Source organism: Rattus rattus, chromosome 1, assembly GCF_011064425.1.
Source record: "Rattus rattus isolate New Zealand chromosome 1, Rrattus_CSIRO_v1, whole genome shotgun sequence".
In the NCBI taxonomy this organism is placed as follows: domain Eukaryota; kingdom Metazoa; phylum Chordata; class Mammalia; order Rodentia; family Muridae; genus Rattus; species Rattus rattus.
This window is the reverse complement of record NC_046154.1, coordinates 21,329,472-21,356,336: the sequence shown is the minus strand read 5'-3', so window position 1 is coordinate 21,356,336 and position 26,865 is coordinate 21,329,472. Positions and strand designations below refer to the sequence as shown.

The 26,865-nt window shown below is 51.6% G+C and overlaps 3 protein-coding genes across 3 annotated transcripts; all 3 read right to left on the bottom strand.

Annotated features, from left to right (window-relative positions):
* Window positions 1–5,179: 5,179 nt before the first annotated feature.
* On the bottom strand, window positions 5,180–10,814 carry C1qb (complement C1q B chain). The gene is made up of 3 exons (XM_032895922.1): window positions 10,666–10,814; window positions 7,323–7,524; window positions 5,180–5,915 (listed from the first exon to the last, which is right to left on the bottom strand). The coding sequence occupies exons 2-3, from the start codon at window positions 7,501–7,503 to the stop codon at window positions 5,335–5,337; spliced, it is 762 nt and encodes a 253-aa protein (XP_032751813.1). The 5' UTR covers window positions 7,504–7,524; window positions 10,666–10,814; the 3' UTR covers window positions 5,180–5,334.
* Window positions 10,815–14,059: 3,245 nt separating this feature from the next.
* On the bottom strand, window positions 14,060–17,428 carry C1qc (complement C1q C chain). Its single transcript, XM_032895932.1, has 3 exons — window positions 17,120–17,428; window positions 16,672–16,853; window positions 14,060–14,893 (listed from the first exon to the last, which is right to left on the bottom strand). The coding sequence occupies exons 1-3, from the start codon at window positions 17,125–17,127 to the stop codon at window positions 14,337–14,339; spliced, it is 747 nt and encodes a 248-aa protein (XP_032751823.1). The 5' UTR covers window positions 17,128–17,428; the 3' UTR covers window positions 14,060–14,336.
* Window positions 17,429–20,034: 2,606 nt separating this feature from the next.
* On the bottom strand, window positions 20,035–22,942 carry C1qa (complement C1q A chain). The gene is made up of 3 exons (XM_032888144.1): window positions 22,886–22,942; window positions 21,809–21,978; window positions 20,035–20,839 (listed from the first exon to the last, which is right to left on the bottom strand). The coding sequence occupies exons 2-3, from the start codon at window positions 21,969–21,971 to the stop codon at window positions 20,262–20,264; spliced, it is 741 nt and encodes a 246-aa protein (XP_032744035.1). The 5' UTR covers window positions 21,972–21,978; window positions 22,886–22,942; the 3' UTR covers window positions 20,035–20,261.
* Window positions 22,943–26,865: the final 3,923 nt, after the last annotated feature.

Genomic DNA, 26,865 nt, shown 5'->3' with positions numbered 1-26,865 from the left:
AAGATGAACCAGTAAGCTAGGTAAATAACACATCCACACTTTCATGCACTCATTTGTTGAACGTGGCTCTCCCAGGCTCTCTGGGCTGTGAAACGTTGGCTTCTGACTTCCTCAGTTCCCCCTGGGTCTCCGCCAGTGTCTTTGCAGGGTTCTCCATGAAGGAGGGGGAACTTCTCTGCTCTTTTCACATGGGTATCACCAGAGAACCTGGGCCCCCTAGCTTCTACTTTGAAGCCTTTGGGTGAGCCTTAGAACCTGTTTCTACCTTAAGTTCCCCCAGGCAAGCCTAGGACAGATGATCTCTTTCAACCCCATTCTTTTGTGGGGCAGGCTGAGTTTCAGAGAGGGTTAGTGACTTGAATGAAGTCACACAGCTCAGGTGCAAACCAAGTCTAGAACAGGGATTTTGACTTCTTCTGAGGCTTTCCTGCTCAGCCAGGAACCCTCACAGTGGGTGTCCCTCCCTGGGTGGGCCTTGCTGGGTTTCTTGAACAAACACCTCCTTTTCTTCTGCATCTGGCCAACAGGGTCGTCTATGAAAATGCCTTTTGGCTGTGTGCAAAAATAAACTCAGCTTGCAGTTTGCTGGGGAAGGAGGGTGTATGTGTGTGTTGGGGGGGTGTTGGGTGAGAAGTGGGCAGGGCACCTCCTAGTCACAGGACGACCAGGACAGGGAGGACATGCAGAAGAGGAGGGGCCACTGTGCCCAGCATCAGGAGTCAAGATACATTCCCATCAGTACCCTGCCTGCCCAGTGTCCTTTGCTTTGGAATCAGGCAATCCTGGCTTTGAATTCCTCAGCCTCTCCTCCAAGCTTGGAGCCAGCCCTGTGTCCACAGCAGGACTGTGAACTCTATGCGGTGCCAAATCCCACCACAGTCCACCTCCTGGGGGTGTTCTCCACAGTTTTAAGTAGGTAGAAACAAACCAAAAGGAAATTTATGTAAAATTCAAACTTCAAAAAGATGACTTGGAAGCTGGGCAGAGTGTAGCCCCAGGACTCTGAGCTTTAAAATAAAATGAGGAGATGGCTCAGGGGGTAAGGTTGCTTGTGCAGGTAGGAGGACCTGGGTTCCGATCTCCAGCACCCATGAAAGTAGCCCATCTGGGGTTGGGCACATGCACACACCTTTAATCCCAGCAGTTGGGGAGGCAGAGGCAGAGGCAGAGGCAGAGGCAGAGGCAGAGGCAGAGGCAGAGGCAGAGGCAGGCAGGCCAGAGGCAGAGGCAGAGGCAGGCAGGGAGGCAGAGGCAGGGGCAGGGCAGGGCAGAGGCAGAGGCAGAGGCAGAGGCAGAGGCAGAGGCAGAGGCAGAGGCAGAGGCAGAGGCAGAGGCAGAGGCAGAGGCAGAGGCAGAGGCAGAGGCAGGCAGAGGCAGAGGCAGAGGCAGAGGCAGAGGGCAGAGGCAGGGCAGAGGCAGAGGCAGAGGCAGAGGCAGAGGCAGAGGCCAGAGGCAGAGGCAGGGCAGGCAGATCTCTTGAAGTTTGAGGCCAGCCTGGTCTACAGAGTGAATTACAGGTCAGCCAGGGTTATACAGTGAGATCTGTCTTTAAAAGTTAAATTATATTAATTAAAAAGGACCCACTTGGGGTTGGGGATTTAGCTCAGTGGTAGAGCGCTTGCCTAGAAAGCACAAGGCCCTGGGTTCAGTCCCCAGCTCCGAAAAAAAAAAAAAAAAAAAAAGGACCCACTTGTAATTTCAGCCTTCCAGAGGCAGGCAGAGATCAGTGAAGGAAACCTGGCCAAGTTGGCAAGTTTCTGGTTCAACAAGAGACTCTGTCTCAATATCTAAGGTGGAGAAGCAACCAAGGAAGATGGCTGGACATTGACCTCCAGCTTCCATACACATGCATATACATCTGCACACGCACGTGCCCTCGCACATGTGCACTCATACACACACACAAGCCCACAGACATGTATGCATATCATATACATACAAACATTTCTGAACTTAGCCATCATTTGTGTATATCTAGTCATCCCTCAGACTCCCAGAGATGGGTTCCAGAACTCTCTCAGGGATCTCAAAATCTACAGATGCTCAAGCCCCTTACAGAGAAGGGCACCTTGGCTGCATAGGAGCTGTGCGGGTCCTCTGTGTATGGATCTCATCCCTAGATGATTGTCATAGAAACACAATGTCCATACAGGGAAGGCAGAGCTGTGTGGTGAGAGATGCGGGTGTTCCCACATGTTCAGAACCAGATGCAGCTTTTTTCACGTATTTTCCGTTTCCACCTGGATGAATCGTGAATGCAGAATTTGTGGGTCCAGAGGGCTGACTGTAAATTATGTATACATAGTTCCGTCCTACAGAAACAAGATCGGGTACTTGCAACAGAGTCTTTGGTGTCTGCAACAAAGTATTTATTTGATTTTCCCTCCTTTTTCTTTTTCTGAGACAGGATCTCTGTCTGAGGGGTTACCATGACTAAAAAGCAAGTTGGGGAGGAAAGGGTTTATTTGACTCACACTTCCAGATCATAATCCACCACTGGAGGAAGTCAGGACAGGAACTCAAGCAGGGCAGGGACCTGGAGGCAGGAGCTGATGCAGAGGTCATGGAGGGATGCTGCTTACTGGCTTGCTCCCCTGGCTTGCTCAGCCTGCTTTCAAACTCAGGACACCAGCCCAGGGATGGCTCCACCAACCATGAGCTGGGCCCTCCCCCGTTGATCACTAAGTGAGACAATGCCTTACAGCTGGATCTTATGGAGGCATTTCTCCTCTCTGATGACTCTAGCTTGTGTCCACACAAAACCAGCCAGAACAATCTCACGTATCCTAGGCTAGCTTCAAACTTGCTATGAAGTCTGAGGATAGTTTTGAGGGCCTGATTCCCTACTTCCACCTCCCAAGCACTGAAACTCCAGGCATTCACCCCCACATAGGCTCCCATGCTGGCTTAATGTGGTGTTCTAGTTTCATTCCTATTGCTGTGATAAATACCTCGATGAAGAGGCTGGAGAGCTGACTCAGTGGTTAAAAGCACTTGTTCTTGCAGAGGACCAGGGTTTGATTCCCATTGCCCACATTCATCTCTAACTCCTGTTCCAGAGGGTTCAGCACACTCATATGGCCTCTGATACACAGTATGCATGTGGCCCACAGATACACATGCAGGCAAAACGCCCACACATAAAACAATTAAGTAAAATAAAATAAACAAAAACATACACACACCTTGCCAAAAATCGACTTGCGGGGGTGGGGGGATTTATTTCAATTCACAGATTTAGATTATAGCCTACCATAGTGAAGCTGTCTCAGTGACAGGTGCCTGAAGTGGTTTGTCACATCCAAAGTCAAGAGCAGAGAGAGAAAGAGTAAACACATGTCTGCTTGCTTACTTACTTGGGCTCAGCTGATTTCTCCACTCTCCAATAGGTCAGGAACACCTGCCTAGGGAATGAAGCTGCCCACAGTGGGACGGTCTTCCCATATAAGATAATCACCCATAGATGTGCCCTCAGGTCAATCCAATGTAGACACTTCCTCATTGAGACTCCTCCAGGGGATTCTAGGTTGTGTCAGGTTGACAATGCTGACTGTTACATGCAGTACTGGGGTTCAAGTTCTTAGATATTTAAAAAAATATTTATTTATTATTTGTACACTATAGCTGTCTTCAGATGCACAAGAAGAGGGCCTCAGATCCCATTACAGATGGTTGTGATCCACCATGTGGTTGCTGAAATTTGAACTCAGGACCTCTGGAATAGCGGTCAGTGTTCTTAACCCCTGAGCCATCTCTCCAGCCCAAGTTTTGGCTTTTATGTACACTTGACAAATGCTCTGTCATCTGAGCTACATCTCGGCCCTTCTGTTTGTTTCTTTACAGAATTAGTTTGGCAGCCCCTTGTCTGGAGTGCTGATTCTCCAGGACTTATTCGTTCGTGTATGCTGGGGAAAGAACACAGCCCTTCCCAGGCTGGGTGTATGCTCTACCACTGAGTTCTGCCGCTAGTGTCTACAGTGGCATTTCTCAGCCTCCTGTCCACCCACCCATGGGTGGCCCGTTCAAGCAGCTTGCTTTCGGAGTTCCTGCTTCAGCTGGTACAAGGTGGGGGCTGAGATTTAAAATTCCTAACAAGTCCTCTGTGAAGGTGAGACTGATGGGAGCCACATATGGGGACCCTGACTCCGTGAGCCTGGATCTTCAAAACTGACTAGTAACTAGTACCCCATCCTAGAAGGTCACAGCTCACCCTAAGACTGGGGAGTGAAGGAAGGAGGGGAAGCTGCCAGGTGCCACCTGGCATCAGTCCTGGGCAGGCCATCCTTCTCCTGGTGTCTACTCCCCCCTGGTGGCCGTGAGACTAAAGCCGGCCTGTCCAGCCTTGAAGCCAGTGGCTCTCTGCAGAAACATTTCAGAGTCTGGGAGCAACTGGGCATCGTGGTGTACACCTGTAATCTCAACAGAGATTGCTGCGAGTCTGAGGCCAGCCTGGGCTGTAAGGTGAGATCCTGCCCCCCAAAACAAACAAACAAACAAACAAACAAACAAACAAACAAAAAACAAAAGCAATTAAAGGTACATGCCCCGTCTTGCAAAGGACCTAAATTCAATTCCCAGCACACAAGCTAATGGTTCCCAACTATCCATCAATCCAGGGATCTGAGGTCTTTTTCTAGACTCATATGTGTCCATTATCATTACATAGACACACATGCATACATTGTTTTAAGAGTAAAATAAGTCCTGGGCGGGAGAGATGGCTCAGCAGTTAAGAGCACTGGTTGGTCTTCCAGAGGACCTGGTTTCAGTTCCTAGCAACCACATGGTGGCTCAACGATTCCTGACTCCAGTTATAGGTGATCTCAGATCCTCTCTGACTTCAGAGGGCACCAGTCACACACGTGGCGTACAGAAGTGCATTCAGGATCGTACTCACCAATTTCCTCCACCGACTGGCCAGTAAACCCCAGAGATCCATCCCCCTGTCTCTGCTTCCCCAGTGCTGGGAATACACGTGTACACTACTGTGCTCAGCTTCTTTATGTGGGTGCTAGGGATTGAACTCAGATCCTCATGCTTGCAAGGTTAAGTACTTTACTGATTGAGCCATCTCCCAGCCTGTGAACATTCATTCATTCATTCATTCATTCATTCATTTGACTAACACTTCTCAGGCCTCCTATCAAGTACTGGGACTAAGACTCAAGTTACACCATGGTCCTTGGCCTTGAAGAGTTTATTTATCCATTCTGCAACATCTACAGGGCTCTGATCTGGGCTTTGGGCAGTCAAAGGGCAGTGTCAGGGGTCCAGGGAGGATTACTGGCAGGGAGGCAGGAGATGGTTTTGGATAGGAGTGAGCTGACCCCGTGATCATGCATCCAAGTCAGGGAAAAGCAGAAAGCCAGTGAAGATGCTATTGGCTCCGTCGACGCCCAGCAGGGAGTTCTTGTCTGTGGCCTGCAGGTGAACAACCTCTTCCTGCTCCAGCTTCAAGACTACCCCACCCGTGGTGACCTGGAAGGTGTTCTGGGCATAGTCGCAGAAGGTGAGTACTTTCTGCATGCGGTCTCGGTCACGGCCACGCACGATGTTCACACACAGGTTCCCGCGGGAACTGGCGTGGTACGTGAAGTAGTAGAGGCCAGGTACCTTGCAGGTGAACTTGCCGCTGCGCGGCTCGTAGTTATCATTCACGTTGGTGATCACCTTTTCGAAGCGAATGGCCTGGTTCGGTCGCAGGGCGCTGTTGACGGTCCTCAGGGCAGAGAAGGCTACTTTCTGGGTAGCCTTGTAGTCTCCAGAGTCACCTTTGGGACCGCGGGGTCCAGGGGGGCCTGGAGCACCCTTAGGACCGGCGGGACCCTTGGGGCCAACTTTGCCTGGGATCCCAGGGATCCCTGCGTCCCCTTTCTCTCCAAACTCACCATGGTCTCCAGCCAGTCCGGGGAGCCCTGGAGAAACAGAATCAAGAGAAAAGAGGAGACTAGAGATCACTGTGACAAAAGGAAGAGAATGGGGTGGACTTCAGATGGCTCCTTGTGCCTCTCCGTGTTCAACTGTCGAACTATAAAATAGTGGGGGCGCCAATAGAGCCTCCTAGTCTCCTTCCACTCCAGGGATTTAACTCTGTGGACAGTCATGAGGAACTGATGTCCAGGGCGTGAGTGAGTGGCACCCCCATGGAGACATGTGACCCTTGATCTTGGTCAGCACACATGCCTTTGTCACGCTTAAGCCTGAAGTAAGGGCAATGAATTCATAGCACACATGCTATCCTTTCCCTTCCCTCGCCCATGGCAGACATCCTTAATCGATCACAGCACACTTCTGGCTCACCTAGTTGTGGCTGGTAGAATTTCTCTCACACTATCCCTCTAAGCAGTCATGGTCCCATCACCATAGGACAGAAGAAATATTCTGGTAGAAAACCAGAGCACGGTGCTAAGAGTATACACTCTAGAGCAGTGGTTCTCAACCTTCCTAATGCTGTGACCCTTTAATATAGTTCCTCATGTTGTGGTGACCTCAACCATAAAATCATTTTGTCGTTACTTTGTATCTATAATTTTTCTACTTCTATGGGTTGTAAACATAGGATATACAAGATATCTAATATGTGACTCCCAACAGGGTCACGACCCATAGGTTGTAAATCACAGATCTAAAGACACAGGCATGCATCCCATGTAATGCCTGCTATTCTTTTTTTTTTTTTCTTTTTTTCGGAGCTGGGGACCGAACCCAGGGCCTTCCGCTTGCTAGGCAAGCACTCTACCACTGAGCTAAATCCCCAACCCAATGCCTGCTATTCTTAGTTGTGTCACTGAGACACAATGAGGCATTGACTCTGGGCCTCAGCTTCCTCATCTATAAAATGGGGATGATTGGTTTTTTTGGTTTTTTTTGGTTTTTTGTTTTTTGTTTTTTTGAGGTAAGGTGAGGATTTAGTGGGCTTCTGAGAGATGAGGGGCTAGCAGAGAGGCTGGCTCACAGCCCCTGGATTACAGAGGGAGCTTCATAGCAAGCGGACTCCCAAGTCCACACCTGCCCTTACTTACAGATGAGGGCAGCTGCTTTCTCTGGAGGTCAGGATGAGTTCAGGACCGAGGCCCTGAGGAGTGTTCTCCCTTCTCGCATGGGGGAGGACAGGACCCCTTGTCTGGTATGAGCCCCACCGCTGACTGGGTTTCCTTTCCACACACTTCCCCTGTCTGCAAAAGGACAATTAAAAGCCCTTTCTGGAAATGTATTGGAGACTCAATTTCTCTTGCAATCTCTAAGGCAAGGATTATGACTCAGGAGATATAAGATGGGGGTCATGGCCAGCAACATTTGTGTGTCCCCAAAGTGTACAGTACCTTTCTCTCCCTTTATCCCTGGAGTGCCTGGTTTGCCATCAGAGCCAGGGACCCCAGGGATGCCAGGAACCCCAGGGATGCCAGGGGACCCAGTACAGCTGCTTTGGGCCCAGGAGACATGGAGCAAACCCAGGAGCAGCAGCAACAGGGGTGTCAAGATCTCACTCCACTGTGTCTTCATCAGCTCAGCTTCAGGGGCCTTCTACAGGGTGAGAACACGTGGAAAGTTACTGCCATGGTGGCTTCCACCTGTCATTAGTCCATTCCTTCATTTATCCATCTATCTATCCATCCATGTCCCAATCTCTACAACCATTCATCCATCATTCCAAAGTATCATCCATCCACCTATCCATTCATCTCTTTATCCACCCATCCATCAACTACCCATCTATCCATCTCTCCAACCATTCATCTGGTCTCCATCTACCCATCTATTCATCCATCATCTATCTACACACCTCTTCAATCATCTATCCACCATGGTACAGATATCCAGTCATCCATTCATCTGTTTGTCCATCCATCCATCCATCCATCCATCTGTCCATCCGTCCATCCATCCATCCATTCATCCATCCATCCATCTATCATCCATCCATCCATCTATCTGTCCATCCATCCGTCCTTCCATCCATCCATCCATCCATCCATCCATCCATCCATCCATCTATCTATCCAGTCATTCATCCCTGCATCCACATATGCAGCATCCATACAGATCACCTTTCATACACTAGACCCTAAGGACTCCATGACAACAAGGAAAGATAGTCTTGGCCCTCACAGTCCTTAGCGCTAAGAGGAAGCAGTCAAACAGTGCACAAGGATGCACTGAGATGAACACAGATGGATTGGTGCTCTGGTAGATGGGCAATGGTGTCCTGAGGGAGGGGGGCTGGGCTGGGATTGGGAGGGGCTGATCTCACATGAGCTGTCTTCTCCACAGGAGACAAGTAATGTTTTGACTGAGATCTGAAGGTCCAGTGAGGACTGGGGAAAGAATGTTCCAGAAAGGGGAGAGGGGAGCTGGAGCGATGCCTCAGAGGTTACGAGTACTTGCTACTCTTCCGGAGGACCTGAGTTCAGTCCTCAGTACCCACATGAGGCAGCTCACAAATGTCTGTAACTCCAGCTCTAGGGGATCCAACACCCCTGGGCTCCTTGGGTGTCTGCACTCACATGGACACACTCACACACAGACACACACCTACATGTATTTAAACTAATAAAAATATGGGGCCAGAGAGACGGCTCAGAGGGTAAAAACAAAACAAAACAAAACAAAACAAAAACAAAAAAATTCCCAACACCCATAAGTCAGTTCAGAACCATTTATAATTCCAGTTCAGGGGGATCTGATGCCCACTCCTGCCCTCTGCAGGCACCAGGCATGCAATACATGTATGTAGACAAAATATTTACACACATAAATACATATTATTATTATTATTATTGTTGTTTTGACACAAGAGTTTCTCTACATAGTATTGGCCCTCCTTGAACTCACACTGTAGACCAGGCTGGCCTCAAACTCATAGATCTACCTGCCTCTGCCTCCTGAGTGCTGGGACTAAAGGCTGCTACTGCCACTACCACCCAGCATAAATCTAATTTTTAAACAAATAATAAAATAGGTTTCTTTAAAAAGAAAAGAAATAGAGCGTCGCAGGAGGGAAGATGGTATGTCCTGATGTAGGACAGAGGACAGACCACAGAGCTCAGCACAGAGGCGTCTCATGATGTGGATGCTGGGTCTGTCTCTGGCCTTCTCTTTTCTCACTTCTCATGGCTGGGTCAGGGTGTGGACTCAATGCACCCACAGTGAGGATGGTTACTGCTGCAGACAGGACGCCGAGGCTCAGTGAGGCCATGTCACTTGCTCAGATCATATGGGAAGGAATGGTGTCGACATCCTTACCCACATCCCAGGACACCTTTGCTGGCAGAATATTCTCAGGTTCCTAGGGGACCTGACCGGTGGCTCAGCAGTGGAACTGTGTGGCCCCTTTCCTATCCCAGGGGATTGAGAAGGCTTATGGTGTAGGCTGTGCTGTGTGGCCATCCTGCCAAGACTTTGGTCAAAGGCTTTCCTCCAGGAAGCTCTCCCAGGCTATCCACCCATGCACAGAGCAAAGGGTGCCCTGCCTTCCTCCCACGTAGCTATGGAAACCCCGGTGGGAACAAGAAACCCTGAGCTCTTGTCTTGACTGAGCTCCTCCTGCTACTGGATCCCTATGAGCATCTGAGATGTGGGTTGTGATGGACTGCCCATCTCCCAGATGAGGAAACTGAGGCTCGAGAGTTTGAAAATAGTTCCTAGTATCACCCAGCAAGCTGTTCAGGGGTAGGGCTAAGACAGGACTTCTCTCTGGGCACAGTTTACTGCTCTATAAGATGGGGGCAATGCTGATTGATCTGAGGTCAGCATTGGGAGCCTCACCTTTCAGATTTGGGGAGCCCCTCCAATCCTCTTGGTTGGACTACCCACCTCTTATGCCAGTCCACCATTACGGGTCCCTCCCCTCTCTCCCCCCTCTCCCCCTCTCCCCTCTCCCCTCTCCCTCTCCCCTCTCCCCTCTCCCTCCCCTCTCTCCCCTCTCCCCCTCTTTCCCTTTCTCTCTCCCTCTCTCCCTTTCTCTCTATCCTGGAGCCAGACCACCTTAGCTTTGAACTCTTGTCAGCTGCTGCCTGGCTGCGTGACCTCAGGCAGGAGTACACCCATCTCTCTGGTCTCTTGGATACGTTCATTTTTGGCCTCCATGGCTGTCAATGATATTAAATGAGGTGGCACTGGGAGGATTCAGATCTTTTGGGTAGCATGTGCCCTTTACAGCTATGGCTTTGTCACTCAGGATAAACCAACCGTGCCCTCCAATCCCAGGTGCTGAGGATGTGTGACTCTGGACAGATGAGGCATGGGTTCTTATCCTAACTTTACCTCTGACATTTTCAAACCCTGAGGGGCATCAAGCTTGGTCTGTGTCAGCGCTCACTGCACCCATAAAAGGCTATGTTCTCTCCAGAAGGGATGCTGGGATCAGAGAGGTTCTGAGACTGGCTGAAGATGACCAGCATTCAAGAAACAGAAGGGTCATTGGGTTAAGTCTCCATGGTTCCTGAGACCACGATCCTAGGGGGTCCTATTACAGGCTGCCTACCCATGCCCTGGGCCCAAGGAACCACATGCACCTCCAACCGTAGTTCCCTCTAGAGAGCCTGTGCCGTGGATCTGAGCTTGGGCTCTGAGAGTTCAGTCCAATTACTAGTCCAAGTGTTCCTAGTTGGAAGCAAGGGCTATGTCGGTGAGTTAACCCTCCTCTCCCTGCCCCACCCTGCTCACCTGTGTATGGAATCCTGGTGTTCTATGATGCTTCTAGACCAGGCAGCAGTGGATTCCCAGAGCCCAGAGCCTGCTGCTGTCTGCAGAAAGCGGAAGTCTGGGTCCCTAGAAGCAGGAAGGACCTTCCCTTGCTGTCCCCTCCCAAAACCCAACAGGCTGACCCCCTCTCTGTCACCCCTCTGTCCCCTCATCCTGCTGCCATCAGGAAGTTTCAGGTCCTGTTTCTGCTTCTAGAGGAAATTACTGTAAGTGACCACTATGACCAGCCTGATTTCGCCAACTCAGCACCTGGGTGGGCGGAGGTTGGGAGGACAACCTGTCCTCGGGGACTATCCCCATCCGGTTGCTTGCCTGCCAGGGTCTTGTGAGCACATGACTTCCACAGGGGAGTTCCTCCATGATGCAGAGAGGCCCATCTATGGCCTGATTTCTACCACAGCTCTGCACCTTGCCAGCTAGATGATCCCAGTATAGGAGCCCTAGTTTTCCCCACTGCGTGATGGAGGGGTGCGTGAGTGGGGGTGTGTGTGTGTGTGTGTGTGTGTGTGTGTGTGTGTGTGTGTGTGTGTGTACACTCTGTGGCTCGCACGGAGAAGAACCGGAACGAGCGAGAGCACGCGACTTGTGAATGGTTAATGGCGTTCCATGTCCTTGGCTCTCCCTTCCTGGCCCTTATCTCTTCCACTGCCTCCCTCTCCCCACCTCTGCTCTCGTCTCTGTCTTTGGAAAATAATCTAATAATGAATTTTAAATGTATTCATAACTTATTCATCCACCTCCTTCCACTCCCAACAGGGCTCAGAGCCCTTGACAATAATAACCACAGAGAGGGGACTGTTGCCTGTGGATTGACAGCAAGGCAGAGCCGCAGAGGGCCTTGGAGGTCACGGTGCCCACCCTGTCCCTCGTTTTACACTCAGGGAGACTGAGGTCCAGAGGCATGAGTTACCATCCAACAAGCCTTTGGAGGGTGGCGCAGGTGCAGTGAGCTATAGTCTGGGGAAGAAGGCCTTAGGGGGTAATAGTGGGTCCTGTCCTATGGACATCCCTTTGTGGAAGGCTGGGACTAAAAGTTGAGTGTTTCTGAGGTAAATGCAATAGAAAAACCAGGGAATTTTAGAACCCATACCCCAGGGCAGGCCCGGAAGCCAGAGAGCTCCGGGGCTAGGGTCTAGATCTGCTCGTGGCTGTATGTGTGGTCAAGTGTCACCCAGCTCTGGGGTAGCTACTCAGAGGGATGAGAGGGAAGAGAAGAGAGAACTAAGGGCCATGTCCTCAGGGGACCCAGCTATCACTTACTTGACTTTGAGATGGGGGTCTCTCTCTTTTTAACTCAGATTGGCCTCAGACTCAAAATCCTGTTGTCTGTCTGTCTCCCGAGTACTGGGACTACAGGTACACATCGTGATCACCAGCCTTGGGTCCTTCTGAGGGACCAAGGCTGAGTCTCTGATTCCTGAGGAATTGCTACAGTTTGAACTCCAGCTATCCAACCGTGTAGGCTTAAGCATGGTACTTAGTGGGGTTCTCTCAGGTCTACATCAGAGATGGGGGAGCCTGTCTCCTGGGGCTGTTGGTGAGGCAAGGAGGGGACCCTCAAAGGCCAGGGCGAAAGTGCCCTCAGACACAGTATCATCTATATGAAGAGGGGACAGACTTGGAGCAGGCAGGGTCTATGCACAGGGACCAGGAGCTGAGCGGTCCCTGGGCCTTGGCTTCTGAGTGAAACACAGAACTGCTTCCTTCACATCCTGAGAGAGAGGGGTGACACCTAACGTGGGAAAATACAAGGGAAACCTCTGTTGTCTGGGGCCCAAAGAAGTCTCCTGCAGATGGGCTGTCTTCCTGCTTCCTGCCCTGTCCCGCCTTTCGATGCCCATCCCTCAGCATGGCCAACAGACTGGCATGTTCTAAGGTCTGTTCCTCTTGATATAGAGAGGACAAGGAAACAGTTATGGAGGAAAGGCCTGGGCGAGCGAACCTTGTTGTTTCCTGAGTATGGGCTTTGGCTCTGACAGCATGGCAGACCCAAGCGCTGTATTGATTTTTTTTTAAACCAAAGAAAAATGAGAAGGAAGATTTATCACACGGGGCATTGCTGAGTGACCTGTTAAGTGGCTGATGGAGGGACAGCTGGGAATGCTGTGACCAGTGACCCAGGCTGGCCATGCCAAGTGCCCAGATGTGGTGCTCCAGGCGGGGTTCCTCAGCCCTGGCTCTGTGTGTGTGTGTGTGTGTGTGTGTGTGTGTGTGTGTGTGTGTGTGTGTGTGGCTCTGTGTGTGTGTGTGTGTGTGGTTGTGTGTGTGGGGGTGTGTGGGGGTTTGTGTGTGATGCGTGTGTGTGTGGGTGTGTGTCTGTGTGTGGTGTGTGAGAGAGAGTGTGGGGAGTGAGAGAGAGAGAGAGTGTGAGTGTGAGTGAGAGTGTGTGTGTGTGTGTGTTGGTGTGTGTGTGTGTGTGTGTGTGTGAGTGAGAGAGTGTGTGTGTGAGGTGTGTGTGTGTGTGTGTGTGTGTGTGGCTGTGTGTGTGTGTGTGTGTGTGTGTGTGTGTTTGTGGCTGTGTGTGTGTGTGTGTGTGTGTGTGTGTGTGTGTGTGTGTGTGTGTGTGTGTGTGTGTGTGTGTGTGTGTGTGTGTGTGTGTGTGTGTGTGTGTGTGTGTGTGTGTGTGTGTGTGTGTGTGTGTGTGTGTGTGTGTGTGTGTGTGTGTGTGTGTGTGTGTGTGTGTGTGTGTGTGTGTGTGTGTGTGTGTGTGTGTGTGTGTGTGTGTGTGTGTGTGTTGTGTGTGTATGTGTGTGTGTGTGGTGTGTGTGTGTGTGTGTGTGTGTGTGTTATTCCATAGCAAGGGCAAGCACCTGCGGAGTCCGGAAGAGGACATCAGATTTCCTGGAGTCACAGACAAGTGGCTGCCTGACTGGAGTGCTGGCTACCAAACCCCAGTCCTCCGCCAAGACCAGTACTCGTAACCACTGAGCCACCCTCTTGCCTGACTTTAAGGGTTTTCTGTCCCCAGGTACCCACAGCAGGCCTTCCCGGTCCTCTGAAGGTTGCAGTGGTCAGTCCCTGCCATCAGTACTCTCAGCCCAAACCACACAGTTTATATAAGCAGCCATGTTTAGACAGCCTCCTGGGGTGCCTGGAATCTGTGCAGCAGACAGATGGGGGTGCCTCTCTCTGCTGTCCACATACCCACGTTCATCTCAGAACACGAGTGTGAATATTAAACACCTGGACACACGAGAAGGACTTACACACTAACTACTACGGGTTTATATTGGCTCATTCATTTCTTCTGCTTTTAGTCCTTAACTTGCCCACTTCAGCATTCATGCATTCAGTCCAAATCATCCCTTCCCTCAGCCCAAACACCCACAGATACAAAACGACACACGCCAGGTTCGAGGCCTTCTAGTGAGAAATCTGGGCCAGGCATATTTATTTAGTGATCTATTTATTTTTCTCTCTCCCCACCTGAAAAAAAAAAAAAGTCTCATAAAGGTCTCGATAAACTGCCACTGGAATGGAACCAGTCAGTGATTCCCAGAGAAACTCTGAGGAGACAGAGGGCTGATGGGTCAGGAACCAGGGTGGACTTCCTGAAGGAAGAGGTCTGAGTGAGGATGGGGAAAGCAGAGGGAGCGAGGCGGGCGTCCGGGTGCTGGACCCAGCCTGCCATTCTAGTCGGGAAACAGTAGGAAACCAGAGAAGACGCTGTCAGAGCCCTCAGTGCCCACCATGCCGTTGTAGTCGTTGACGGCCAGCCACACCTCGTCGCCCCTCTGCAGCCGCAGGAGTACTCCTCCTGAGCTGACCTGCTTGCTGTTGGACATGTGGTCGCAGAAGCTGGTCACCTTGGCATTGTTGAGGAGCAGCTGCACGCACAGGTTGGCCGTCTGGGATGTGTGGTGGACGAAGTAGTAGAGGCCGGGCACTTTGCAGGTGAACTTCCCCGTGTTTGTGTTGTAATCCCCCTGAGGATTGGTGATGGCAGAATTGAACTTGACCAGGCCATTGGCCGCTGGGTACTGCACGGTCTGCCGGGTGACCGTGAACACCGACTGATGCTTCTGTTTGTATCGACCCTCCTCACCCGGCTCCCCGGGAGGACCCCTGGGGCCTGGATCCCCTGGCAACCCAGAGGTCCCCATGGGGCCGTTTTTCCCACGATGGCCAGGCATACCAGGCTCGCCCTTCTGACCCTTGGGTCCTTGTGTCCCAGGGATGGCTGGGATTCCTGGAGAGAGAGAGAGAGCAGACAGGAAGGAAGTGATGGGGCAGGAGAAAGGAAGAGGGACCCGGAGTGGGTCTGGCAGTGACCTGTAGTGACACTCCCCAGATAGCTCTGCCCAGAGGGACAGGAAGGGGGGGAGGGGACCTTGCTGTAAGTCCTGTGCTTGATCTATCCCTGGAATTCCATCACTTTTAGAATCTGAGGTAGAAGGGTCTAATTTTGCCTCAGCCTGATGATTCGAGTTTCTCTTTTCCTTTTAAGAACTCTACTTACCTTTTGATATTTAACTCCTGCTTCCTCTTCCAGGAAGCCCTCCTGGACTACTACCCCTGCCAGTCCCCTCTGAGTGAGAAATCTATGAAGATCTGTTCTGTGAAACTCTCAACAGCTGGGGGCCTTTTAGGCTCAGGCTAAACAGTCTGGAGTCAGAGCCTCCTGTCACTCGGGAGAGGTGTGCTGAGGCAGGGGGATTACTGAGGGTGTGAGACTGCTAGTGAGACCCTATGTCAACAAAACCAAAACTAAAACTAAAACAAAACAAAACAAAACAAAACAAACAAACAAAACCAGAAGAGAGGGTAGGTTCAGGACCCAACAGATCTGTCCTTCAGGCTGTGTGGCTGCAGGCAGGTGGTTTCCTTCTCTGAGCCTCCATACGAAGGCTGAACCCAGGTTTAGCACATGAGCAGCATAATGCTGTAGTGTCAGGGGCCACCTCAGCCTCCTCATGGGGACAGAGCAGGAGAGGGGGTCCAAGAGGCAGTGAGAGGCAGTGGAGCAAGAGTCACAATGTGACTCTGAGACAGTCGCTTGCTCTCTCTGGACCCCAGTTTTGACATTTGCCAAGCAGAGGCAAATCCTGTCTCTAAGGGTTTATCAGCCCTGGGAGGTGAACTTGTGCAGGGTGCTCAGAGCCAAGCCTGGTGGCCAGGGGGCCTCAGAATGCTCCTCTGCCAGCCTAGGTACAGGGTTCCCTAAAGTGCAGCCCAGCGGGAGCTCACTGAAGTGAGTAATTCCTTCCAGGGTCTCAAGGTTTCATTTGGTGGCTTGGCAGGAAAAGGCCAGTGTGGACATGGACATTCTTAAGGTCACTCTCCCTTAGCCCCCTGTCATATCCCCTGTCCCTATGAGCTCTGCTTGGCACTACTTAGCCTCCCTTACGCCCAGATGCCACTGATCTCCCAGAGAAGCACGCTCGTTCAGAGAAGGGTCGCAACACCTGCCCTCCTCTCCTACCTAATCCTGGCTGCCCACTCTTTTCCTCAGCCTGTCCCTCACACCAGGACACTCACAAGAACATCCTGGGTCTAGTCCTGACCGCCCTGCCCCTTGCATCCTGATTGACAGAGACCATTGTAACTGCCAGGTGCTTAATTTTGTCATCTATGCAAACTTATTCAAAGCCGGGACACCCTGAGGAGCAGGGGTTGCAGCACCCATTTCACAGATGTGCAAACTGAGGCATGGAGGGGTTAAAAAAAAAAGGTGTGCAAGTTGGTAGACAGGGAGGTGGTGGACCTGGCTTTGACCCTACTGTAGGTGCACCAGAAGCAGTGTGGGTCACCTTCCCTAAGTGTCCACCTGCAGAGTGAACAGGCTGCTACCTACTTGCAGGGACAAAGGTTCCCTTTTACTCCCCTCCTCAGGACAAGGCAAATGAGGGAAACATGCTGAAAGGTCACCAGAGTCAGCCTGGAGGCTAAAGTCTGGACTCTGAGGACCGGCAGAAGGAGAGGGCTCTGCACTTCCTGCCCCAGCTTCTACCCAGGCAAGCGACTTACCCGGCTCACCCTTGGGCCCCTGAAGTCCATCATGCCCATCCTTCCCAGGGGTTCCCGGCAGGCCTGGCATCCCTGGGATCCCATAGCAGCCAGTGTTGGCCTGGCTCCTGAGGGGTAGGGCCAGAAGAAGCAGCAGCAGGTAGAGTCCATGCTGGGGCTGGCAGCTGGTTCTTACAACCATCCTGAGGAGGAACGGGGGTGAGATAGAGGAGCTGGTACTGAGTTCTCCCTCCCTCTCCTCATTACCCATCCCCTTCCGCAGCCCTTCACCCTGGCAAGACCACGTCCATCCACAGATGACCATTGGACAGATGCTGGACAGATGGATAGTGGGTCTCTTCTAAGGCCCAGGCAAACAAAGATACTCCTGGCCCTATGGTTCAGGAAGGAGCCTGGGGTGGGGGAAGGATTGCAACTCGTTCCCACTACGTCAGGGTCCCGGCCTCACCTGAGCATGTAGGGGACTTCAGGCCTAATCAGAGAGACGTCCTGTTCTCCCAGACAGGAAGACACTGTTTCAGAGTGGTCAGAGAAGAGCCGCCCAGAGCAGGGGCCCCTCCCCTCCCCCACAGCACCCTAATCCCACATCCCCTTTCCAGATATTTTCCCTGACTTGACACTTTCTTTTAGGTTCTGAGCCAGGCTGACCACAGTGACACCTCTGTCCACCCCTTCCTTCCCTGGCCCTAGGTCATGTGTGTCTAAATGAGGAAGTGCCTGCTGTCCCTTCATCCTGGGAACACCAGGATGTGTGTGTGTGCACGTGCGTGTGTGCATGCGTGTAGACCTGAGCCCAGGGCACAGCTGTCCCCGGGAAGAGGAAGTTACAGCCCCTCTTCCAGAAGAGTGACCCCCAGAAACAAGCCTCAGTGCAGTGGTCAAGTGGTGGGTGGGCCTTGTTCTAGAAACACCCATGTACCCATTCCAGTTGCCAGGCCCAGCGAAGGGTGCCAGGGCGAGCTTGGTTTGCACGGTAGCCACAGAGCCTTCTTGCTGGCAACTCCCTGACCAGGAGATACAGTCACTGCTCCGCAGACTGATTTTCCCCACTGGATGTGGGCAGTGGGCGTGCCGGGACATGAGCGGCGATCCCTCTTCTTTTGCTAGACCCTCCACCACCTTGATGTTTTTTTCTGCCCCCTTCATTCTGCCTCTATTTTGTCTCTGGTTTTGTGACTTGTGGTGGTCAGGTCAGCCCCTTCCCTGTCTCTCCTCGAGTGAATTTATGGGATGAAGGAAGTTTTGGGCAGTAGAGTAACCCAGCTTGAGGGCCTTATTAACTGGATTTGGAGTTGGGTGGGGGAGGGGTCCTGTGTAGGGCACTGGGGAGGATTCTACACCCAAGCCAGGTTGTCTACACCCTGCATATGCTACACCTGACCCACACTAGCAATTCAGGGTGTGGAGCTGAGCAGCCCACAGGATCTTGCTTTCCCAGTCCTCCCTATCCTTGTAGCCCAGGATACACTATGCGGCTAAGGTACGGGTTGGGGTGAGAACACACTGGCATCCCAGGGCTGGGAGGAGCAGGCGCGGTGGGCTCTGTATTGTGAGGTGGCAGTAACGGAGCCTGCGCGCTTCTGTCTTGGGCGCCTCCGTGCCTGGCCTAGCTCTTCCAGCAGGTGGCAGGCTCGGTCCATGCTCAGCCGTGTCCACCACACCCACCTCTGTCAGGCTCAGCTTCCTGGCTCAGAGGAATGAATGGGGTTTTGCAGGTGAAGGGGTCAGAGTGGCTGGAATGTAGGCTGAGGAAAGGTTCGACATTCTCCATTTACTGGGTCAGGCACATCCCCACAAAGTGACAAGATCCCTCCACTTTGGGGCCAGACAGCCTGGCTTAGATGTAGACCTTCCATCAGGGTGACTTACTTCAGGGAGCCTCGATGGCTGTTTTGCACTCTGTGGTTATGGACACAGAATCCTCAATGTCCTTCCCAGGCTGTGGAGGTAGGCATTCAGGCATTAGGGAGTGCTGAGGACAGAGTGGACCAAGAAACCAAGAAGGAGCTCTGAGAGTCATGTGGTGGCTTGGAATTGAGGGGGTCTATTCTCCCTGGAGTGCCTCACTTCCTCCTGACCCCAGAGGCTCTTGGTTGCAGGGACAGGGCATGATGAGACATGTAAAATGTATGTGCAGGTCATGTCAGGGTTAACTCCTAGACCAGGTGCACCAGCCAGTGAACAGAAGGAATAGTTCCCAACTCTGGGCTGTGAACACATGGGGGTTAATATGGGGGAAAACATGGGCTTTCACATTCCTGTGCATGTGGAGATAGGTACATCTGTTACAAGTGTGCATGCCTGTGTATATACATGTGTACATGCATGTGTGTATGTGTGTGCACCTATGTGCATGTTTGTGCATGTGTGCATACATGTGTGTGTTGTGTGCACCTATGAGTCTGTGCATGTGTGCACATGTGTGCATGTGTGCACATGTGTGCATGTGTTTGTGCATGTGTGTATATGTGTGTGCGTGCATCTGTGTACATGTGTGCGTGCACACACGTGTGTGTGTGTGTGCGTGTACATATATGCATGTGTGTTTGGAGAAGTAACTAGTGTATACCTCCAAGGCTGTACATAGTGTTCTGAGAGGAAGTCTCTGAGCCTATCTTTTGATGAGGAGTGGGTGAGCTTCAGCCCAGGAACATGGAACCATTGTGAGTCTCAAGGGTAGTATGTGTTGATTGCTGTGGAACTGTGTGTATGACTCCGTGTGTAATTGTGTTTGAGACTGTGATTGTGGGGATACACTTCAGCACCCGAGATCCTCAGTTGTTCCCACCCCCCAGGGCTGCTATGCAGTCAGCTGGCAAGCATTCCAGTCTCCATGTCTTCCTGGAAACCACTCAGGAAACCCAGCTCTGGGAAAGATTGCTGGGTGTCCCTGAGCCACTTGTCTGCCCTCTCTGAGCTGGGCTGCAGAAGCACCTGTGTGGTTTTGCCCAGGTATAGCTGGGAAGCCTGCGAGGGTATTGGTCAGATAGCCCAATGATTTCAACCTCAGCTCCTTGCTTGAGGTACTGACCTGGGGCTCGATGTCCCTGCTTCAATCTGCGTCCCATCAATCATCTGGGAGGTATGGTTAGAACACTCACCCAGGAGCCGGCTTATCAAGACTGACCAAAACAGAACAATAGACCCTGTCTCCGGCTTTCACGCCCTGGCCACGGCAGCCCCCTCCCCTCCCCAAGCTTCCATTACTGGCACCACTTAGCAGATTTGGAAACTAAGCAGCTATCAGGGGCTGGCATCTGGAGCCTGGCTGATTGCTTTCACCCCACACCCCAACCACTGTGGACAATGCTTTCCCTCAGACCCCCTTCCTGCTCAGTGCCCAGAAGAATCGGCCACGACACGTCAAGCCACAGACACAGATGGGGTCATTTATTCCAGAAAGTACTTAAAGAAACCACTGGGCCGTGTGCAGAGAGACATCAGTCCTCAGTGCCCTCGGAGCCAGCCCCTCCCCCAGGGTGCTAAAACCCCAGCCCCTTCACTTTGCAGAGTACAGAGAGAAGGGATGTAGGGTGGGGCCCTGCAACAGGGAGTGCAGGAGATGGCAGAACGTGGGGCAGCTACCCAGCTCAGGCCGAGGGAAAAATGAGGAATCCACTGAAGATGCTGTCGGCTTCAGTACCCTGGTAAATGCGGCCCTTTGCTGGGTCCTTCTCAATCCACACCTCGTCCCCTCGTTGCAATTGAAGCACAGTGCCCCCTGCTAACACCTGGAAGAGTCCCCTGCTGTTGGTGTCACAGAAACCAAGGGAATTCCTGGGCTGGCCCCGGGAGGAGGACACGATAGACAGACAAAGGTCCCACTTGGAGATCACTTGGAAGGTGAAGTAATAGAAACCGGGCACCGCACAGATGAAGCGACCTGTGCGGTTCTGGTATGGATTCTCCTGGTTGGTGAGGACCTTGTCAAAGATAACCACGTTGCTATACGTCGGTGGTGGGTTCTGCCGAATAGCTGAGAAAGCTGGCCGGGGCTGGTCCCTGATATTGCCCGGATTGCCTTTCACACCTTTCAATCCTTGGGGGCCGCTGTTCCCCAGGGGCCCAGTGGGCCCTGGGAACCCCACATTGCCGGGTTTGCCAGGGGGCCCAGATTCCCCCATGTCTCCTTTAAGACCTCGGATACCGGTCCGGATGCCGGCAGCTCCTGTGTGGAAAGAGAGCAGATTGGTGGATGGGTAGTGGGGTGGGGCATCATGGGTAAGGAGTTCAGAGCCTGCTTGTCCTCACAGAAGCAGCCTTTGCTTTGAAGAGACTGAGTCTGACTGGCCTGACTCGCTGTGTGGCCTTGGGCAAGCATGTCAACCTCTCTGAGCCTCTGCCTCATCTATGAAACCGAGCGAAGCAAATGCAGCCATGGGGCCGCCGACCCTGCATTTCTAGGAAATGTGGGGCCGGCTTTCTGACTGCCCAATTGAGTCTTGCCCATGGCTGTCACCTCACATGCCTCTAGATCACCAACTCCTTTCTTAGATCTAGGACCTTATGGCACAACTGTATGCAAATTAGTACGGGTGTCGATGAGGGTCCTTTTGGCCTGCAGGAGACTGGGAGGCTCAGGATGACAAGGGTCTTCTCTTCCGGCTAAGTCATAACTCCTCCCCTCTCGTCCCCCTCAGGATCGTGTATTCTAACAGGAGAGCAGGGGTGGAGTAGAGGGCTGGAAGGAAATGCAAGGGACAGTTGCTATTGGCTGATCATTATCTACGGACCAGATAGGGCTCATTGCTATTGGCTGATCTTTCTCTACGCACCAGGCGAGGCTCTGCCTTGATTTTACGGAGGAGGAAATGGAATCTCAGAGACGTCCTTAATTTGTCTGAGGTCAACCAAACTCTGGAATCTTGGACCTCCTTTTTAGATCATTCATATCCATTCTCTGTGCGGCCTGGTCTTTGGAGGAGGAAGGGAAGAGGTTTGGCGAAGCAGGAAAGGGTCACAGAGAGGTCTGAAGCTGGGAACAGGGTCCAAGAGGAGGCTAGGCCTTCAGGTTCCAGAGTGAACTACACCCTGGAATGGCTTTCTGGACATCAAATGCACCCTTGCTTCCCAGGGCCCCCTAAACCATTGCCTCCATAATAGCAGGACCAGCGCCCCAGCCTGAGAGAACGCCTACCTGGCTCCCCTCTCTCTCCTTTGAGACCCGGCCTCCCTGGGCGGCCAGGAATTCCTGCAGCCCCGTCCTTCCCGTTGGGTGCTCTGCAGACATCTTCAGCCACTGTCCATACCAGGGTCACGGCCAGCACACAAGCCACCAGCCATCCCTGAGAGGTCTCCATGATGTTCCTGCAGAGACACACAGGGACCCTGGGCATGCTGGACAGCCAGAATCACATGTCTGTCCCACGATGAAATGTCACATGTCCTACATGCAAGCTTATGTGACCCAGTTTGGGCCTTGGTGCCCATTCATGTCCTCAGCACCTGTATTGACCATAGGTCACTAATCCTAGCACTAACAATGACTTTGACCCTAACCGCTAGCCATAGCTGTAACCCTGACTCTTACTCTGACCTTAACCCTAGCACCCAGCCCCTACCCTAATCCTAGCCGTAGTCTATAGGCCCTAGCTCCAACCTTAATCCTGACCCTGACCTTGACCCTGACCTGACCCTAGTCCTAGCCCCAGCCCTAAATCCCACTCTACCTCTTTCCCTGCACCTGCCCAGTGTTTGATCTTCCATCCACACAGACCTCCCCACTCTCTGGACACGCAGACTCACACACTCCCACGGATGATGGATCTCATTGAACAAATATTTACCAAGCGTCAGCACTGCTTTAATTACAATCTCCGGCCCAGATGGCGAGCTATGCACACTCACAGACTTTCACAAACATCTGCCTGCTCTCCGGCAGCCTCAGCCCCTTTCCACATCCGTATGAGGGCTGACTGTCCCTGCAAACCCCTCTGTTGCTGAGCTCTGGCTCCCCCATGCGCTCTCTGGCTTTCTGTGTTTCTGAGGCAGGGACCACGATTCTCAGTTGCTACCTCTCACTGTTCCCCAAGCTCTGGCCAGAGGAGGGGGTCCTTCCACCCACCAGCTCTGGGCCCTATATCAGTGTCCCCAACCCATCCATCCTTTCAGGGAACTAGCTTGCAGCAGTATTCTTCCCTCTCTGCCTCAGTTGTCCAGAGTGATCCAGCTAACCTTGGTTTCCCAGCCCCCTCTCCCTCAGGCTTGGCCTCACCTGCCTCCGTGGTCCGCTCACACTGGATGTTCCAGTCCTTTGCTGATGGTGGGACACTTGTCAGCAAAGGAGTGTCACCAGGGTGCTGCCAAGTTTCACATCCACTTCCCCTTCTTGGAATCTATCCCCAACTTCCCCAGGGCCAGACACCACACATGAAAATTTTAAGCAGACCTCAGCAAGTTTGGAACAGGGGATGCCCTATCGAACCACGGTTGTGAAGAGGGCTCTAGAGATGGGGGTTTGAAGGGTCTTCAGGATCCAGACAAGAAAAGACTATCAGGGCAGAAGGACTCAGTCTTCAAATTTGTAACCTGGGGCCTTTTTCATGATTAGGGAAGACATAAGAGTTCATGACCAAGTACTTGTAAAATTCAAAGGAGAAGGGACAGGCCACTGGGAACTGAAAGAACAGGCCACTGGGAAGTCCAAGGTACATGGCAATGGGTTTTAAGGCACCCTAGCAGCCTGCCTTTGGGAAGGCACCACATTTCTATGCTCTCAGTTTCCTTCTTACATTTTTTTAAAAGATCACATTACAGATGGTTGTGAGCCACCATGTGGTTGCTGGGAACTGAACTCAGGCCCTCTGGAAGAGCAGTCAGTGCTCTTAACCGCTGAGCCATCTCTCCAGACCCCCCCCCATCCCACACACACACTTTTTCCTTTCCTTTTTTCTTTTTCTTCATTTTTCTTTCCTCCTTTCCTTCCTTCTTTCTTTCTTTCTTTCTTTCTTTCTTTCTTTCTTTCTTTCTTTCTCCCTTTCTTTTTTGTGAGGCAGGGTTTCTCTGTGGAGCCCTGGCTGTCCTGGAGCTCACTCTGTAGACCAGGCTGGTCTCAAACTTAGAGATCCACTTGCCTCTGCCTCTGCCTCTGCCTCTGCCTCTGCCTCTGCCTCTGCCTCTGCCTCTGCCTCTGCCTCTGCCTCTGCCTCTGCCTCTGCCTCTGCCTCTGCCTCTGCCTCTGCCTCTGCCTCTGCCTCTGCCTCTGCCTCTGCCTCTGCCTCTGCCTCTGCCTCTGCCTCTGCCTCTGCCTTTGCCTCGAGTGCTGGAATTAAAGGCATGAGCCACCACCTCCCCTCCCAGCCTTACTCTCAGATTCTTTACTGCAGAACACTGGGCACTGGTAACCACTTATTCACCAAATTTTATCAACATTAAAGATAGTTTATTTACTATTTCTCTGTGTATATGCATGTTAGTGTGGGTTTGTGTGCCACAGAGCATGTGTGGGGGCCAGAGGTCAGCTCTCAGGAGGTGTACTCCCACTATGTTTGGTTTATTCAGAGCTGGCCATCGAGCCCTGGGCTTCGTAAATCCTAGGTAAGTATTCTAGCAGCTGAGCTATAGCCAAGCCCTTCAAACAACAACAACAACAACAACAACAACAACAACAACAACAGCAACAACAACAGGGTCCCAAGTCTCATCTCAGCACCGTTTTCTGAAAGACACACACACACACACACACACACACACACACACACACACACACAAACATTTTCAGTTAAAAAAAAAACTACCATTACATCACATATGGCAGCATGTGCCTATCATCCCAGCACTGCTGAGGCAGGACCTGAAGATCAGGAACTCTAGGCCACCTTGGTTGAGCCTAGACTGGACTACATGAGCCCCTTCTATAAAGTGGCAACAACAAAAAAGACCAGAGGGATGCCTCATCAGGTAAAGGCACTTGCCATAAAGCCTGGGGACCCGACTTGTATTCTGGCGTATGCTATGGTATTCGAGCATGCACACAGACAGATAGACAGATGATAGGCAGATGGACGGACAGATGGACGGACGGACAGTCAGATGTAATAGAAGTTCTTAAGACACGTCAGCTTCTGTGGCCTATGACGAGACCCTCAGGACCTCGGCTGGCTCAGTGAAGGGCATGCAAACCTCACGTACAGAGAAAAGAGAGGAGAGAGATTCCATCCAAACAGCAAGACTTCTGGATGATTCCTAAGGTCGATGTGTCACATACAAAAATGACAAAAGTTCTTCTGGAATCAAACCTGATGGTTTTAGTCCACTTCCTGGGAGCCACATGGTGGATGGAGGGTGAGGACCCACTCTCAAAAGTTGCCCTTTGACCGCCTCCTCTGCCCCCATGTGCACTCTGCATGCAAACGCAAAATAAATGACTGAATGTAACACGAGCTAAGATTTTCTTTTACAGTTCTGTGGGAGGAGAAAGGCTAATGATGGGAAACCAGCTTTGCACCGTCTACAAGGCTAAAATAATCTTGAGCTACTGATTTTTCTCCCAGTGCACAGCCGCCTTCGGAGAGTAAGCTGTACGTTATGCAAAGTGACATTCCTGAGAAGTGGCAGGTGACCCTTGGCACTCTTTAGACACAGCTCCAGCTTGGCCTTGAAAGGACATAGTTATCTGCCTGCCTCATTCTCACGAACCGGATGGTGGCACTCGGCAGGCTGCACGCATACACCTGTGGGAAGTCCAAGCATTCATGCTAGCACACAGAGCATCGGCATGCTGCGCAGTGGCGATGTACACCTTTAATCCCAGCACCCGGGAGGTGGAAGCAAGCAGATCTGAGTTTGAGGCCAGTCTTGGTCTATGGAGCAAGTTTCCAGGGCTACACAGAGAGACCCTGTCTTTAACAACCAAAAGATTAAAAGAAAGGAAGAAACAAAAGCTAAGACAGACATACATCAATATCGTAGAATGTAAGTGGTCAGGGCTGGGGAGGTGAGGACAGGTGAATCCCTGTGACTCAGCGACCAGTTGGCCAAGCCCATCCAGCGAGTTCCAGGCCACTGAGAGACTGTCTACAAATGAACAGACCACCAAAGAATGAGACTTGAGATTTTCAGGTTGTCCTCTGGTCTCCGTGTGTGTGTGTGTGTGTGTGTGTGTGTGTGTGTGTGTGTGTGTGTGTGTACTAGGCATGCTCTCTATCCCTGAGCTACACCCCCAGCTCTCCTTTTACAGTTTATTTTGAGACAGTCTCTCTAAGATGTCCAGGTTAAGCTTGGATCTATTCTGTAGCCCAGGCTAGCCCTGCACTCACAATCTTCCCATGTGGCTGGGATTACAGTCCTGCACCACTAGGCCCAGAGAGACATGTCTTTCTGATTATTCTGATTCCTTCTGGTGGTGTTCGATCTCCATCAAGGGCTGTGCTCTTGGATCTTAGGTGAGCCCTGTTTTGTGGCAGTGTTTCTGTTGGTGAGCAGGGGTGCGGCTCTCGGAGATGACGCTTGTGGAGCATGTGAGACCCTGGTTCTAATCCCTGGCACTATTGGAGGAAACATTCAAAGAAAATGCTACATTGGGGGACACATTAGCACTCGACATCGGTCCTCTGCTGTCCCTCTGGGCTTCGATGTTGGGACAGATTTCCCATTCAGTTGAGCAATTGGCTAATGTTACCCAACATTCCCTCCCCAAAGGAACTGGATCTTTGAAGACAGGAGCCACAGACGCTGTAAAGTGTTTAGACCAGGAAGGGTCACAGAGGTGGCTGAGGTGGACTTGGGGACTGAAAATCTCCTCCACACTGCAATCTCAGAAGGATATGCAAACTCCCCCTGCTTCATTCAAATCACCATTTCTAATTCTTCCTTTGAGTCATAGTAGGCAAAGTGCATATGCATCTATCTATCTGTCTGTCTGTCTGTCTGTCTGTCTGTCTGTCCGTCCGTCCGTCCATCCATCCATCCATCCATCTATCTATCTATCTATCTATCTATCTATCTATCTATCTATCTATCTAATCTATCTCTTCTTTTGATTTTTTCATTTAGTAGCATTGAATGGCCCTGGTGGTAAAGACCTGTAAACCCAACACCTAGAAGACTTAACTGGGCTATATATGTCCCCCCACCAAAAAAAAAGAGGTATAAGGTGCATTTTGTATAAACTGAGATGCCTGACGTTTGATATTTGGACATTAGATGCCTCTATGCCCATTGTCACCTGGTCAGACTTGGAACATTTCCACAGTA